This window comes from Ahaetulla prasina, chromosome 1 (assembly GCF_028640845.1).
Source record: "Ahaetulla prasina isolate Xishuangbanna chromosome 1, ASM2864084v1, whole genome shotgun sequence".
NCBI classification, from domain to species: domain Eukaryota; kingdom Metazoa; phylum Chordata; class Lepidosauria; order Squamata; family Colubridae; genus Ahaetulla; species Ahaetulla prasina.
This window is the reverse complement of record NC_080539.1, coordinates 144,564,854-144,580,358: the sequence shown is the minus strand read 5'-3', so window position 1 is coordinate 144,580,358 and position 15,505 is coordinate 144,564,854. Positions and strand designations below refer to the sequence as shown.

The window sequence follows — 15,505 nt, the reverse complement described above, 5'->3', positions numbered from 1 at the left end:
GCTGGGGCCTGTTACACATACTATCTACGAATAGAGAAGGTAAGAAGGTTAGGTGGCTATGATGCATAAAAACAGCTTCTCTCTTACCAAGGGATTATTGTCAATTGATTCATACTGAAAGGATGTATCTCAGGACTGAGATCAAGAATACACTGACTGCTGGCTGGCCGATACCAAGCCTTCTATTTCCTAGATTTCTCAACCGTATGGATATATTAGTATATTACCTGTCCAGGTACTTAATAGAATCTCTCACTGAACCAAAAACAGATTTGGCATTGGAGTCTCTCCTAAAGTCATCATGTTGGCTTACTTCGTTACCGACTTTGGAATGACTTTCTTAAGCAGCTCAGGAGTCCACAACAAATACACACATATAAAGAGAGAAGGGTTGGGGCTTGGCCACCCAGTTGCAAATGATATTGTGACTTTCTTTTTGACATCTTCCTCTGCTTCCTCCAGGGACCTACTGCCATTGGGTATTATGAATACAGGTAGTTCTCGACTTACAATCGTTCATTTAGTGACCGTTTGAAGTGACCACGGCAATAAAAAAAGTGACTTATGACCATTTTTCCCATTTACCCTTGGCGACTGGCCTGCATTTATGAAGGTGGCAGTGTCCTGGGATCATATGATCACCTTTTGTGATCTTCTGACAAGTAAAATCAATGGAGAAGCCAGATTTACTTCACAACCCTATTACAGGGTTGCAATGCAATGATTCAGTGAGTAACTGTGGCAAGAAAAGTCGTAAAATGGGGCAAAACAGCTGTCTTTCTTAGCAATTTTCTTAGCACAATTTCTTGGAAGTTTTGGGCTCAGTTGTTGTCATAAGTCAAGGACTACCTATATATGTTCAAGTTTTCTTTGTACAAGTAATGTTTGTATGCTGGCTAAAGGAAGAAGCTAATGTCATTTTTCTTGTGACAAATAACTACAATGTTCATAGAATCTGAGGGCAAGTGATGAACTATATCTCAAACAGCATAAGAAAAAATTTCTAACAATCAGGGACACTCAAAAAATTTAAAATATAAGCAGGCGAGTGAAAGCTCTCTTTCCATGTTTCCTTAGTCATGCTGCAACTATTATTGAACATGGTAATCAAGAACAATAGCAACTAATAATTCAGTTCTCTATGAGAAAGCACAAGTTACCATCTAGTAGCACCCAAAGTTAGTGTAAATAACAAAAAATTGATTATCAAAAAATGATTACAGTCAACCCAAGCTTTATCTTACGGTCTGTATTATGTAATGTGATTTCTCAATAAATAATATATGCAATCTCATTAAATTTAAAATAAAACCATTATGGAATCCTCTCTCAGTAAACTTTTTGATGTATGTCTTATAGGTAAGGATGATTATTTGTGTATTAAGTTTAACATGTACAGTTTTTTTAAATGTAAAACAATATGACACAACTGAAATACATTCAAATATCTCTATATAATTGGATTGTGGTTTGAAATACAACACAGCATGGGCAAGCTTTAATTACAATGCAAACCAAATTATTTTTTTCTCCTCTCCTATTTATAGGGCAAGTTTATTCTCACATATTTTATTTAAGAAGATATTTTAATTAAAGCAAACTCTATTTGTAAAAGGAGAAAAGAACATGAATAATAAAACAGTAGAGTAAATGAGTATAACCCATAAGCCAGCATTCCAAGTGAAGGAGATATTCCAAGCTTTGCTGCAAATGACTGTAAATTATAGACAGAGATCAATACAGTGATAAGAAAACAGATGAGAACTTACAAACACAACTGGGTTTATTGCCAGACCACTGATTGTTCTGTTGACATGTGATCATTCTCTCTCCCACAAGTTCAAATGCTGCCTGACATTCAAAAGTAAGAGAATCTCCATGAAGGAAACTATTCCCAGTCCTCTTCCCATAAGATGGAACTCCAGGATCACCACAGCCACCTTTCTCTATTTCTATATAAAGGAGAAAATAATTGATAGAATTTAAATGGCATTCTGCATGGACTTCAAAGCAATTGCTCTATCATTACTATAGGTCAACCAGACCCTGAAAACAGACAGTAAGATAAGATAAAAATTTCTCTGTGTGAAACCAAAAGTTTGGATTATTTGCTGGCCAAGGAAGACTTCTTCAAAGTTAACCTTCGGTCAGACATTCATAAAGATATTCTTCTTTCTGGGCCAAGATTACAGGGAGAAGTCCAAGACTTCAAAGGACAACATAGTTAGCTCCCAAGTTATTTTACTGGGCAATCGAGTCATAAATTGTTGGCCACAAAGTGAACATGAATCAGCAGTGTGGTAGGACTACAAAAATACATCAATTCACCTGAGCCTGCCTTAATAGAATCATATTTTTTCAGATCCTGAAAATCCTCTGAGAGCCATGAACCTGCCCCCTGGAACAACAGCTCCCAAGGGAGGGGTGGGGGAGAAAGCCTGCCCTTCAAATGGTAAATCTGTTCTCAGGTCCGGGATTAGGTGGAATTGCTTGTGGAATACCTGGCAATTTGTTTTTAGCTTGTTAAGGGGCTCTGAGTGTTCATATTTTTTTAATGTATTCTTTGATGTTGAAATTGTAAGCCACTCAAAGTGTTTGGAGTCAGACAGACTTGTAATCTAATAAGCAAACAAATAAATTTACTATCATGAAAAGTCCTGTAAGGATGTATTGTAAAATGCAAAATGCTTAGGGTGGAAAAGGGAAATGGGGAAGGAGAAAACAATGTATACTTTTCAAAGTGATGCAAGGTTATTACCCAGAAGAATTAAGATTCTTTCATAAGCAGTTCTAAAAGGCAGGTCAATATCAAAGAGATTTAAGCTATACTATAAGTAATAATATAGTTTAAACTGTTTCAACTCCTACCCTCAAAATGACGCTATAGAGCACTGCACACCAGAACAACTAGATACAAGAACAGTGTCATCACTCTGCTAAACAAATAATTCCCTCAACACTGTCAAACTATTTACTAAATCTGCACTACTATTAATCTTCTTATTGTTTCCATCACCCATCTCCTTCCACTTATGACTGTATGACTGTAACTTTGCTGCTGGTATCCTTACGATTTATACTGATATTGTTTCCTGCTTGCTTATTTGTAGCCTATGACTATCATTAAGTGTTGTATCATTAAGTGTTAAATTTGTACCCTATGACTATCATTAAGTGTTGTAAGTGTTGTACCTTGATGAACGTATCTTTTCTTTTATATACACTGAGAGTGTATGCACTAAGACAAATTTCTTGTGTGTCTAATTACACTTGGCCAATAAAAAATTCTATTCTATTCTATTCTAGTTTAGGACAAGGTTGAGCAACTAAGGCCCCTTTATGACCTGTGGATTTCAACTCCCAGAATTCCTGAGCCAACATGGCTGTCTCAGGAATTGTGGGAGTTGAAGTCCACAGATCATAAAGAGCCATAGTTGCTAACCCCTGCTTTAGGATAATAAAGGGGTGAGTTATAGTTTCTAGAGTTTCCCACTCAAGATAGAGCTCCAACTGGTACACCATCCAAGGTTGGCAAAGGTACCTGGCTGGCCACAACTGGCAATTCAGCAATAGCTGTGATTCCATTATGGCTTGGAAACTATGCTTTTTTTCCTTTGGGAAAATCCAACTCCAGAGTTAAAATTAGAGCAGATACAGAACCAAATAGTTTCTGGGCAAAAAATGTACTTCTGTGTTGTTAACTTCAACTTCAACTTTTATTCAGACTCCAGGCATGGGATAAAAATACAACTCCAGGCATGGGATAAAAATACAAACAGTTTGCTGCAGTGGAAACAGAGAGACCTTGAGTCCTAGTCCTGCCTGAGGCATAAAGCCAGCTGGGTGGCCTCAGGTCAACATCTCACTCAGTCCTAATCCATAGCAAATCAGAGCAAATCATTTCTGAAATCTTCAAGAAAACTGTAGGATCTTATCCAGGCAGTTGTTAGGAGTAAAGGCATGCCCCTCTCACAAAAGATTAAAGCATTATTTTTAATGATCTCCAGAATATGTCAGCAAAACACTTCAGTTGATGTACTCTATTGATTAAAGATCAGATTGATCATATTTTATCATTGGCAGTATCAATCTCTCTGTCACCTGACCCCTGACTAAACACTGTTTTCTAGGTTACTCAACTTGGCAACTTTCTGATGAGTGGACGTCAACTCCCAGCATGCTGGCTGGGGAATTCTGGGAATTGAATTCCACACGTCTGAAAGTTGTCATGGTTGAGAAACACCAGTGTTGTCTATTTCTCAGTAAACAATCTTACAAAGAACTCACCAAAAAACAAAACAAAAAAACAACCTCTTGGTGAGATATAATTTATTAATCCAATAAATACATAAATTGATGAAGCTTTAAATGAATGATATCACAAACTGTTGTTCCATGAAGAATGTTTGTACAGTATAAGAAAATCTTGAATTGCAGACAATAAGATTGAACCATCTCATTGCTGTACTTCATATGGATCTACACCTCAGTTCTCAAGGAAACTGGATGAGCAGAAATAGTATATATGATCTCAATTCCCCTTGGCATAATTATCATGTACTATACACTAGTTCTATGTTAGATACATATCTCCCATATATCTACTGCTATACAACATTAATGATTCAGTGACTTTTTTTTTCCAACGAAGCCTGAATCTAGCATAACTTTAAGAAAGGAGCAAGTGCTAACTAGGAGAGGATAAAACAGCTGGGATAACATTTTTTCCCCACATTAAGATATATAACTGATTTAATTTTCCCTTATGAAGAGCTTTATCTTGGAACTTCAAGGGGCAGTTCCATTAGCTTTTGCAGCTGCTGAAATATCTTCCGTCCTTTCAATGGTTGTCAGGGGAAAAAAAAAAGAGGGCTATTGTATTTGATCTGTGTCAAGAAACTGTGCAAAATAAAGCAGATACAAAGGAGTGCTTTGCACAGGCATGTAAGGAGAAGACTTCTTCTGTAAATGGGCAGAATCCTCTTGGTTTGGAATACCAGAAAATATGTTTTCTGTAAAATTCACCCAAACAATAAAATGGGAAATTCAGGGCAATTATCTCTGCTTATTCCAAATCTGAACAAAATGAGCTTCATAATGGCATGTATTTTCATGGATTAGAGCCCATCTCATCAAGCATGTTATTTTCAGTAAATTTATTTATGTACATGAGAGAGAGAAAGAGTAAAATATGGAGCTAAATGACTGTGAAATACTAAAAATACAATATCTAACAATGAAATGAGAAATAAGAATATTGTTAAAACTACAGTGCTAATTGAAAACAGCAATAATTGGCGATATTTTAACATTACTAAAAAAAAAAAACACCTGCAGTATATAACAGGAAACTATCTAATCAGATCTAGTTTGTAACTGCTGAGTAGAGGTGCTTTGAAATTATATGGCTGAGAATTGTAAATTTCCACTGGCAATACTACTCGGCAAATACAGTCTGGCAATATTTCCATTCTTCAAAGAAACCAGCACAAATGTCTGCTGAAAACCAACAGGAAGCATTTTTTGTCAATCCCAATGTTATTAGAATTGAAATGTCCATATTATCCTTTTCTTTGCAAATTGAAAAATATCAGGGTGTATTTTTATCCAAGTGGAAAGTTACCATTTCCATTTACTTCTACAGCCATTTACTCTCCCTTACTTCTAAGAAGTCATTTAGTATCATTTTTTGAGACTTAATTTTTAATTTGTCCACATTATTTATGAAGTGTTCAAAAGGGTTGAGATTAAAATTTTGATTTTTCAGCAGCCCAAGAACTCTAATAGATTTTTAAGAGCACTTCTCATTGTGTCAATTACCATGAAGATGCTAATCAGTCATAAAGAATTAACATAAATTTCTCTAGGCTATTTTTTATTTTATTTTACTATATAGTATTAAAGAAGATTGAGATGGCTGGGTTATTACTGAAACTATCTGATAGTATTTTAACAGTCATTCAGATTGTCAATCCTATTCCAAGTTGGGAACACATCTGAGAAGGCAGAGAAAATTGTTGCTAAAATGTCTGCCTTAAAGTAGCTTTTCTTATTCTCTAATTTGCCACTAATGGCAAACACAAAAAAGTGTCTGCATCTACCCATGATAATGCTTATACATCTAAAATAACACATCACAGCTTTCTCTATTTCAATATTTACTCACGTAGCAAAATTACATTGTATGTTTCATTCTGATATACCAATTTTTAGTAATCTGTCTGGAATTCTAAAACATTGCAGCCGCACAGCAATGGAGAATGCCAGGATAGAGATCTCAAATTATAAAATCCCTAATCTGTTCTCTCACATTCACACGAAACATTTAGCATGCTAGATGACATGGTCTCCTTCATCAGTTTCCACCACAGCCAATTCTAATTTTGCAAACATTCTATTCATTGCTGTCCTAGGATTTGTATATTTTTCCTATATAAATGCATCTTGAACTCCCAAGTTCAAAAAAATGATTAGGGTGTTTTAAAGAAGCAGTCTTCTTTAGATACAGTATTATTATTTGATGATAAGATATAATATGAAACTTGTTGTACTGTCATTTTTTGGAATTCTGTCTATGAAGGGAGAATGTATTTTTTCCATATAATAATAAACACAGTTTCCAATATAGAACCAAACAAAAACAAAACAGTGTATAGAATCTTCCTTACTTCCAATGCGAGGCATTGATTATAAAATATACTAAAATCCCTTCCTTCCTTCCTTCCTTCCTTCCTTCCTTCCTTCCTTCCTTCCTTCCTTCCTTCCTTCCTTCCTTCCTTCCTTCCTTCCTTCCTTCCTCCTTCTTTCTTTCTTTCCTTCCTTCCTTCCTTCTTTCCTCCTTCCTTCTTTCCATCCATCCCCCTGCATCAGTGGTGGGTTTCAAGTAATTTAACAACCGGTTCTCTGCTCTAATGATTTCTTCCAACAACCAGTTTGCCAAACTGTTCAGAAAGTTAACAACTGGTTCTCCGGAAGTGGTGCGGACTGGCTGAACCCCACCACTGCCCTGCATACAGACTCTTCTCTATTTCTAGGAGAGGACCACTTAGAAAAAAATAGATTGCATGCTCTAGTCCTCCAACTTGAATTCACTACAAATGGCAATATTCTTATAGAAAATAGAGTATGATAAGTATATTACGTATATTTCCCCCATTCATTTTACTGTTTACTGTTTTAGTCATTTATATGTCAAAGATTTTTTTTTCATGCCAGTGGGACTTTGAGATGTCACAGCCTCAGGATTGATCCTGCTGAAGAATTGATCTGCACCTCATCAGAGACTATGATCCTTAAATTAATGTGCCACTCAATCTTATCCATGAAATGGAGGAAGCACCTCAAATTACCACCTGCAGTTCCATTTAGTAAATCAAGTGTAGCACTGAAGAGGGATTATCAATACTGCTTGTCACTCAGATGCCAAGTATTTTTTTAATCAAATGTTTCAAGAAGAGCATACAGACAGTCCTCGCTACCGACCACCTGTTCAGCATTGTGATGGCACTGAACGAGTGGTAGTTACAACCACTCCTCGAAGTTCCAGCCATTGCCCAATCCTCATGGCAGTGGTGGGTTTCAATTTTTTTTACTACCAATCCTGTGGGCGTGGCTTGGTGGGTATGGCATGGCTTGGTGGGTGTGGCTTGATGGGCATGGCAGGGTAAGGATACTGCATTCCCACCCCAATCCAGAGGAAGGTTACTGCAAAATCCCTATTCCCTCCCGATCAGCTGGGACCTGGGAGGCAGAGAATAGAATAGAATAGAATAGAATAGAATAGAATAGAATAGAATAGAATAGAATGGAATGGAATGGAATGGAATGGAATGGAATGGAATAGAATAGAATAGAATAGAATAGAATAGGAAATTTTGAACTACTCAAAATTTTCACTATTGGTTCTCCAGAACCGGTCAGAACCTGCTGAAACCCATCTCTGCCCCATGGTCACCAGGTTATGATTTACAATTTTGGTAACCAGCTTGCATTTATGATGATTGGAGGCCTCTGTGGTCACTATTTGCAACCTTCCCTCCTGGTTTCCCACAAGCGAAGTCAATGGGGAAGCCCGCAGAAAAGGTTGCAAGATGTTCTGATAAGTCCACCACCAGCCTCTCTTCACTTGTATGGTATCCTCCTTCTCCCCCAACTTCCTTTTATTCATATTCTGCTTCCCACAGCCTTTAGCTTATGCAAAGCCTAGGCCAGGCCTTGCAGGCTTCCCCTACCCCCTGAAACATCCCCCCTCCATGGCATCCCCAGCCTCCTTACTCAGAACCCTGTTTTGTGGTTAACAACCTGAATGTCTTGGGTTTACAATAGGAACCTTCATTCCCAGGATTGTCATTGCTAAGTGATGTGGTTACATGACATTGTGCTTTACAACCACATTTGCTTAGCAATGGCAATCCCAGTTTCAATTGCTGTAACAAGAGGACTACCTGTACCATGCTTATTTTTGCCATAAATGTCCAACAGACTCTTAACCATGGCAAGCACAGATGGGAGCCCATCATATTTTAACAAGTAACTATTCAAAATTGCCATAAATTGACCTTCAAATTATGTTAGTATTTCATGGCTGCCTTTGATTTTCATAGGAAAAGCAAAGTTACTAAACATGCACAGAGCTAGAAAATGAAAAGAGCTATCATCAGTCATTCATCTAGGTTAGTCAATTTATTCAATGTCAGTCTTGCTGATTAATCAATACTAGTCAAGACTGGCTAGTAAAAATAGCAGGATTTGGAAATGAAAATTGAAGAGAAAAAAAAGGGGGAATGTAGTGTAAAGAAAATCATTGTTTATTTGAAGTGTGATATTTGATTTTTACAATTAGAAGCTACCTGTCATGCTTCAAAAAGCTTCCAAGATGAAGAGTATTTTTCTTTGGTATTTTGTACCCTTTTTAAAGGAAAAAAAAACCACATTTCCCTTTCACTGCTAGAGAAAGAAATTTATTTAGAATAGCTTGGGAGCTGATCTCAATTATTTCTGTTCTTTCCTTATTTTCTCTGAGACTGTCTCATGACTAATTTGCCATTGGTTCAGTTTTTCTAACTTTGGAAATAAGCTAAAGAAATAGAATGAAGTTGCATTTTTTGTGTCTCTTTGCAAATTTAATAAAACAAGTCTAGCATTTCTGCGAGATCTATTACATCTAGTAACAGAATTGTGTGGCAATCAGATCCACTGAGTTAGATAGGTCTGACCTTGAGAAATGTGGAAATCAGAATAAACCTGGAGTTTCAATAAAAATTCACCCACCTGTGGATAAACCCAGATTGCTTTGATCATCTTATACCTTCATTATGTATCAGTTAGATTATTATAATGGCACATGCAAAGGTGCCTTTTTGTCTGGTTTTGTGATGGAATGTATTGAGGAGGTGTAACTGGCATTACTTTAAAAAATGTGCTAGAGAAAAAAGGGAATTAAAAGAATGACCACTCCCAAGAATTGAATTAGAAATAACATTAATACACATTTTTCCTACAGGTAGTACTGCCCAATCACAAGCACTACCAGAATTTTAACTATCTGAAACACTTTTTGATAAAGCTGCATACTTCCAATCAAAATTAAAAACAAAAAATGAAACATCCCCTGTATTAAATGAATATGGAAGGTTTTCTTCTGCAAACAACTTATATTTCAATTAGGAAAAAAAACACAGTCATGGATATCAAAGATCACTCTACAAGTATGGGATGAAAGGGTTGCTAAAAAACAGGGCTGGGGAATTCTGGAAGTTGAAGTCCACAAATTTTAAAGTTGTCAAGTTTGGAGACCTCTGCTAAAGAGAATGGCAGATAGCATTCTGGTATATCAGCCTTGTATTTGGTTTCTTTCCAACATAAAGAAGGAAGCCCATCCCAGAATCCATTTCCCAAAAAAACCCTGGGAACTCTTAAGCTGATAATTGAACTCATAATCAATTACAAAAATGCAATAATAGATCTGAATGACCACCATTGCTCTCTTGCCCAATTCTAGTGAGATAAATGTGTCCTAAGAACAGCAATCATGTTTGATATGCAAAGAGAGAAAGAGAACACGAGGGATGCTGCTTCAGCTTTAATTACCCTTGTGTCTTTTATATCTCATGAAAGGGAATGATGAATCTGTCAAAAACCAGCAGAACTTCCCCTGAAATTAATAAACAATGCCTTCCCTTTAGAGTTTAGAGGCATGTAACATTGTAAAATTCTAATAAAATACTGAATACAGAAAAATGGTTAAAAAAAAACAACCCTAACTGTTAACTGAAAACACAACAGCATTAGAAGCCCAGTAACTGACAGTCAATCTACAGAGGCATTTTACCAGATTACAACCCTTAAAATATAAAGCGACACCAAGAATGTTTGTTTAAAATACTCTTTATTTTGTTTGAAAATCCACAACAGCCAAGAAAAATTCACCTTGGTCCAAGTGTAAACAACTAAGACTCAGCCTAAGGGGAAACTCTTGCAAAGGGAATGGGAAAAGGTTTTGTGCACAAGCCAAATAAAAGAAAATAATGTAACACATTTTTAGGTGTACACCGAAGTCTCTGTAATTGAATTTTATCAGAGACCTGGAACATTTACACTTCATAATGTTGGAGAAGGTGTGCCGTCTGTCTTCCTAAAGACAGTCTGGCTCCTGGGAAGACTTAAAAACAGCTCAAACAAATCCGTTTCTGGCTGTTTAGTGCTAGGGGCCAGTCTGAGGAGTGAGACTGAATTGAAGGCACAGAGTTTAAGGGCTTCTGACCTTGCAACTCAAGAGCCAGAGAACTCTCTACAGATGAAGTCCTGAAAAAGGAGAACTTACTGGAAAATACACCTGCTCTGTTCTGAGGTAATCTCTTACTAGATACAGAAGCAGCAGTCCAAGTCATGGTAATGTCTGGTAAGCGGGAGATATCGTTATGTTTATTCATGTTGTGGGGGTGTTTCTCTATTTCGATGGCTTCCATAATTATTCTCTTGTGATAGTGTTCAGTTTTGGAGATTAATTTGGGTCCTTAAAAATCAATGTCATGTCCTGTTGCTTTAAGGTGCTGGAAAAGGGAGGAAGTTTTTTCTTCTTTTCTGACTGCATTCTTGTGTTCAGACGTCTGGAAATTAACCCTACTCAGGAAATGAGTCCCAGCCACAAAAATTGACACCAGACCCAGGATAACACATGACGCCACCACCAATCATCCTCACCAAATTCAAACCCAAACCCATCCCATAGACGAATTACAACCACCATCCAGAAGCCAGACCATGACAGCATCACCAGCTGCTAACCCCCCTCTGATACCCATGCAAAGCAAACTGACATGCTATAAACACATAACAGGACCTCAAATTCGGAACCAGACCAGGACCCGAGTTGCTACATCCCACACAGGATGCTACGAAACAGCTTACCAATCTGCAAACATCAATTCCATCAACCAATCAAGATGTAACAACACAGCTTCAAACATCAACTCCATTAACCAATCAAGAGGTAACAACACAGCCAACCAATCAGCTTACAGCAACTAATCCAGTATTCCACTACCCCCCCAGCAGTATTTATAGAGAAACGGCAGTTATAACCACGCTTTGCTCACATAAGCATGAAGCCAAAAACTCCAGCCTGAAGATGACGAGTGAGATCTCGTCGAAATGTCGCCTAGATACTTTCAACCTTACATAGGAAAAGACCCAAATATGCCAAAACCTACATACCTTTACCCATAAAAACCTACGAAAACACACACACACACACACACATACAAAAGGCTTAGATGTTGTTACAAGAATATGTTCAATTTTATTCCAATATCTTGGATCTGCCTTTGTCAGAAGGAAAGAACTCTTGTCACCCTTGCTGTCCACACCACTCACCAATGCTGGCCACCAGGCTTAACCTGTTGGTGAACTCCAAACAATAAAACAAAGATTGCTTAAGTCTTTCTGCCTGTTTCTATGGTAAAACTGACTAAACACATGTCCCACTAGGAAATTGGCATATACAGGCATCCCCTTGAGATATAGAAATCCTTTATCCACACAATGAGATTCTCCCAACACCAGGTCCATCACCCAAAGGCCAACACCTGGACACACAAAGGGACAAAGCTTATCTTACCCTGCAGAAAATACTACTCTGGACCCAGCTCAATCCTCTGAGGCAAACACATTGGCAGACGTCTTCACACACTTCCTAAATGAAGTGATAGGCTTTCCTATCAATACTACTGATCCTGTCGTTAAAAAACTCATGGCATCATCGATTGCTAAGCTGTTCATTTCACTGTTAAATAAACACTATTTTTGCCATCAAGCAAAAATTGTCCTGTGTTGTTTGAACCTAGCTCGGGATGAAGTATTTTTTTGTCTACATGGAACTTCAGCTATTGAAAGAAGTACCCCTGTACCATCTCCAAACTCTTGCATTCCTGCATTGTGGGCAAATTTACAGTTGCCCTGAATCCCTTGTATCTAACCTCCCCATTTGCAATTTGTGGCACAGGCCATTTAACTTCAAGATTTGGGGAGTTACATTTTTTTAGTGATTTAGCCATCCTTCCTTAGAAGTGGTGGTGGGAAGAATTACAGAATAACAGAGTAGTAAGGGACTTTGGAGGCCTTCTAGTCCAACCTGCTACTCAGGCAGGAAACCCTAGAGCTGTGGTGGTGCAGTATTGCAAGCTAATTCTGCCGATTGCCAGCAGTTTGAATCTCACCGACTTAAGATTGACTCAGACTTCCACCCTTCTGAGGGCAGTAAGATGAGGACCCAGATTGTTGGGTGAAATATGTTGACTCTGTAAACCACTTAGAGACAACTGTAAAGCACTACATGAAGTGGTATATAAGTCTAAACGCTATTGCTATACCATTTCAGACAAATGGTTGTCCAATTTCTTCTGAAAACCTCCAGTGTTGGAGCACCCATAACTTCTGGAGGCAAGTTGTTCCACTGATTAATTGTTCTCAATGTTAGGAAATGTCTCCTTAGTTCTAGGTTGCTTCTCTCCTTGATTAGTTTCCATCTGTTGCTTCTTGTCCTGTCTTCAGGTGCTTTAGAGCAGGGGTCTCCAACCTTGGTAACTTTAAGACTTGTGGACTTCAACTCCCAGAATCCCTCAGCCAGTTGTAAATTTCTTAGAAACGTTTACCTGGCAGAAGTGCTCTTTATAGGTTAATCTTACTGTGACTATCATAATCATATTCTAATACTAGTATAATACATTAAAAAAATTCCTTTGTGCTTGAAGTGTGTGATAACCAACCACAGGTTTTTCTCATACTTTGCAAAAAATATTACAAGCTGATTTGTACCAATAATTTATTCCCTCCTTTCTTGTGAACTGTTGAACTGACAACCTATTTATATATCATCTTACAGAAATACACATACTTTAATTAAATTTTAATTAGCAGTAGACCTCATGTCCAATGAACTAAAATAAAATTCCCTTGATGTCAAGCAATTAACCTGGTTGAAGTGATGGGTAAAATAGCATTTTTTTAGACTGTAACAAAAAAGAAAGTGTAAAGACTAACTTCTAAAATGGAACATAGATGAAATGTCAGTGATCAAATCTACATGAAGTCTCTCAAAATCTTTTATAAAATGAAATGGCAATGTGACCGCTGCAATTCACATTTAAACTATTTAAGTATCAGATCTTCTGAACACACCGATTGCTATGGTTTCATCATTTTCTAGAAAATTTAACTAATTGTCTGAAAGGCTTAGTACTCATTCTTCATCTCAGAGTTAGCCAGATGTTTAGATTGAATTTGGCATTTTTATCTACCTATCAAGTTCTTCCCAAGGTCCTGGGATAGTTAGAAGTTGTTTCATAGTGTTTGAAGGATTTAAGCTGATTAAAGCTGCCTTTTGCAATTGACTATTGGGGATTTTGTCAATGCTGATGGTGTTATTTAGCAAAACTTCTCCAGGATTATCTAACCACAATCTGGCACTTTGAATCTTTCAACAGTACACTCCTCACCACTGTAAGTAAGTCCTTCTACCTTGGTACTAGTTACATTCTTATTATCTTCCTTCTATCTAATATAATATAATTTTATTTATTTGCTGCCCATCTTGTATCCAAAGACTTATACATAATGTTAAACATCTCAAGACTTTGCATGAGACTATAAGACTATAAATGAGAAGGGTCATTTACTTCAAATGAAAACTCTGCATTGATTTGTTCTATGAGCCATTTGTTTATTGTTCATTCATGGAATTGTCAAGAATCTTATCTAATATCAAACTTCAAAAGCTTCAATACACTTCCTAAATTACTTCTTTAATGTCCATGTATTTCATAGAGTGTTATAGTGAAAATCAGTTCTGATCTTTTTAGGTATAGACAGGTCATGGTGTCTAAATATCATTTCCAAGGCCATTGTTGGTAATTGTATAAATCTGTGATATATTTCTTGATTGCTTGTTCCTTTACTGTTCATTGTCAACTCAAAAAAAAACAAAACCTATCCACCACTTCAAAATTTTCATTGTTAATTCTACAGCTGGTTACTGTACTTGTTATTAGTTTTCTGTTTTGCATATTTAAATCTTAGGCCCATTTTTTTTCACTGTGCTTCTTGGCTTTCATTATTAGAATTGTAAATCATTTGCATTTTCAGCTATCAAAGGATAATCATCAACATAGTGCAGCTTATGGAAATTTTTTCTTCCAACTTTAAACCACACTCAGCTTTTTCCCATCCAGCTTCTCAGTATATATTTAGCATGTAGACTGAATGAATAAGGACTCTCACTCCTTTGCTGACCTGGAGCCAGTCTTTTTTATCATGTTCTGTCCAGACAGTGACTTCCTGACCTGGGTATATTTTTTTGCATGAAGAAAATGTGAGGTTCTGGGATTCATATTTTCCTAAGGACATTTTATGCTTGACATGATTTAATATTACCAAAGGTTTGTGTACAATTAATCACACACATATTAACTTCTCTTTGTTTTTTGTTTTTTGTTTTTTTGACTTTCTCAATTATCCTGGGTGTATCAGCAATATTACTTGTTCCATGGACCTTTCTAAAATCAGCTCTAGTACCTGGCATCATTTTCCTAAATAAAAGGATTTAATCTATATTGGATGGTCCTAAGCTTTACTTTGGTAGTATGATAAATTTAGGATATTGTATGACAATCTACAAATTCTGTTAAATCTCCTTTCTTTGAAGACTTCTTTGGATCTTTCAGATCTGGGTTCTTTGCCAGATCTGATGGCATGCTTTGCTTAGGACTTTTATTACTACTACCGTTACTTCTGTTGCTTGTCTTATTTATACATATTTCATCAATTCCTGCAATTTTCCGACTTCCTAATGCCTGGAGCGGTGATTTTACTTCATTTTCTAGTACATTGGTTTTTAAAATATTTAAGCCAATTATCCCCTTTTCCTGATCTTGAATAATGTCATTACTACTTCTCTACCAAATACATTCCAGGCTTTGCTACCTTATACAAAGTCTTAACAGCAGTAGTT

At 36.8% G+C, this 15,505-nt stretch overlaps 1 protein-coding gene across 1 annotated transcript in view; it reads right to left on the bottom strand.

The window, feature by feature from the left end:
* Positions 1-15,505, bottom strand: part of CSMD1 (CUB and Sushi multiple domains 1) — a 1,133,931-nt gene that overhangs the window by 265,114 nt on the left and 853,312 nt on the right. The window contains exon 13 of the mRNA XM_058177365.1: positions 1,770-1,952. Coding sequence (XP_058033348.1) covers positions 1,770-1,952 — 183 coding nt within the window. The remainder of the gene's footprint in view (positions 1-1,769; positions 1,953-15,505) is intronic.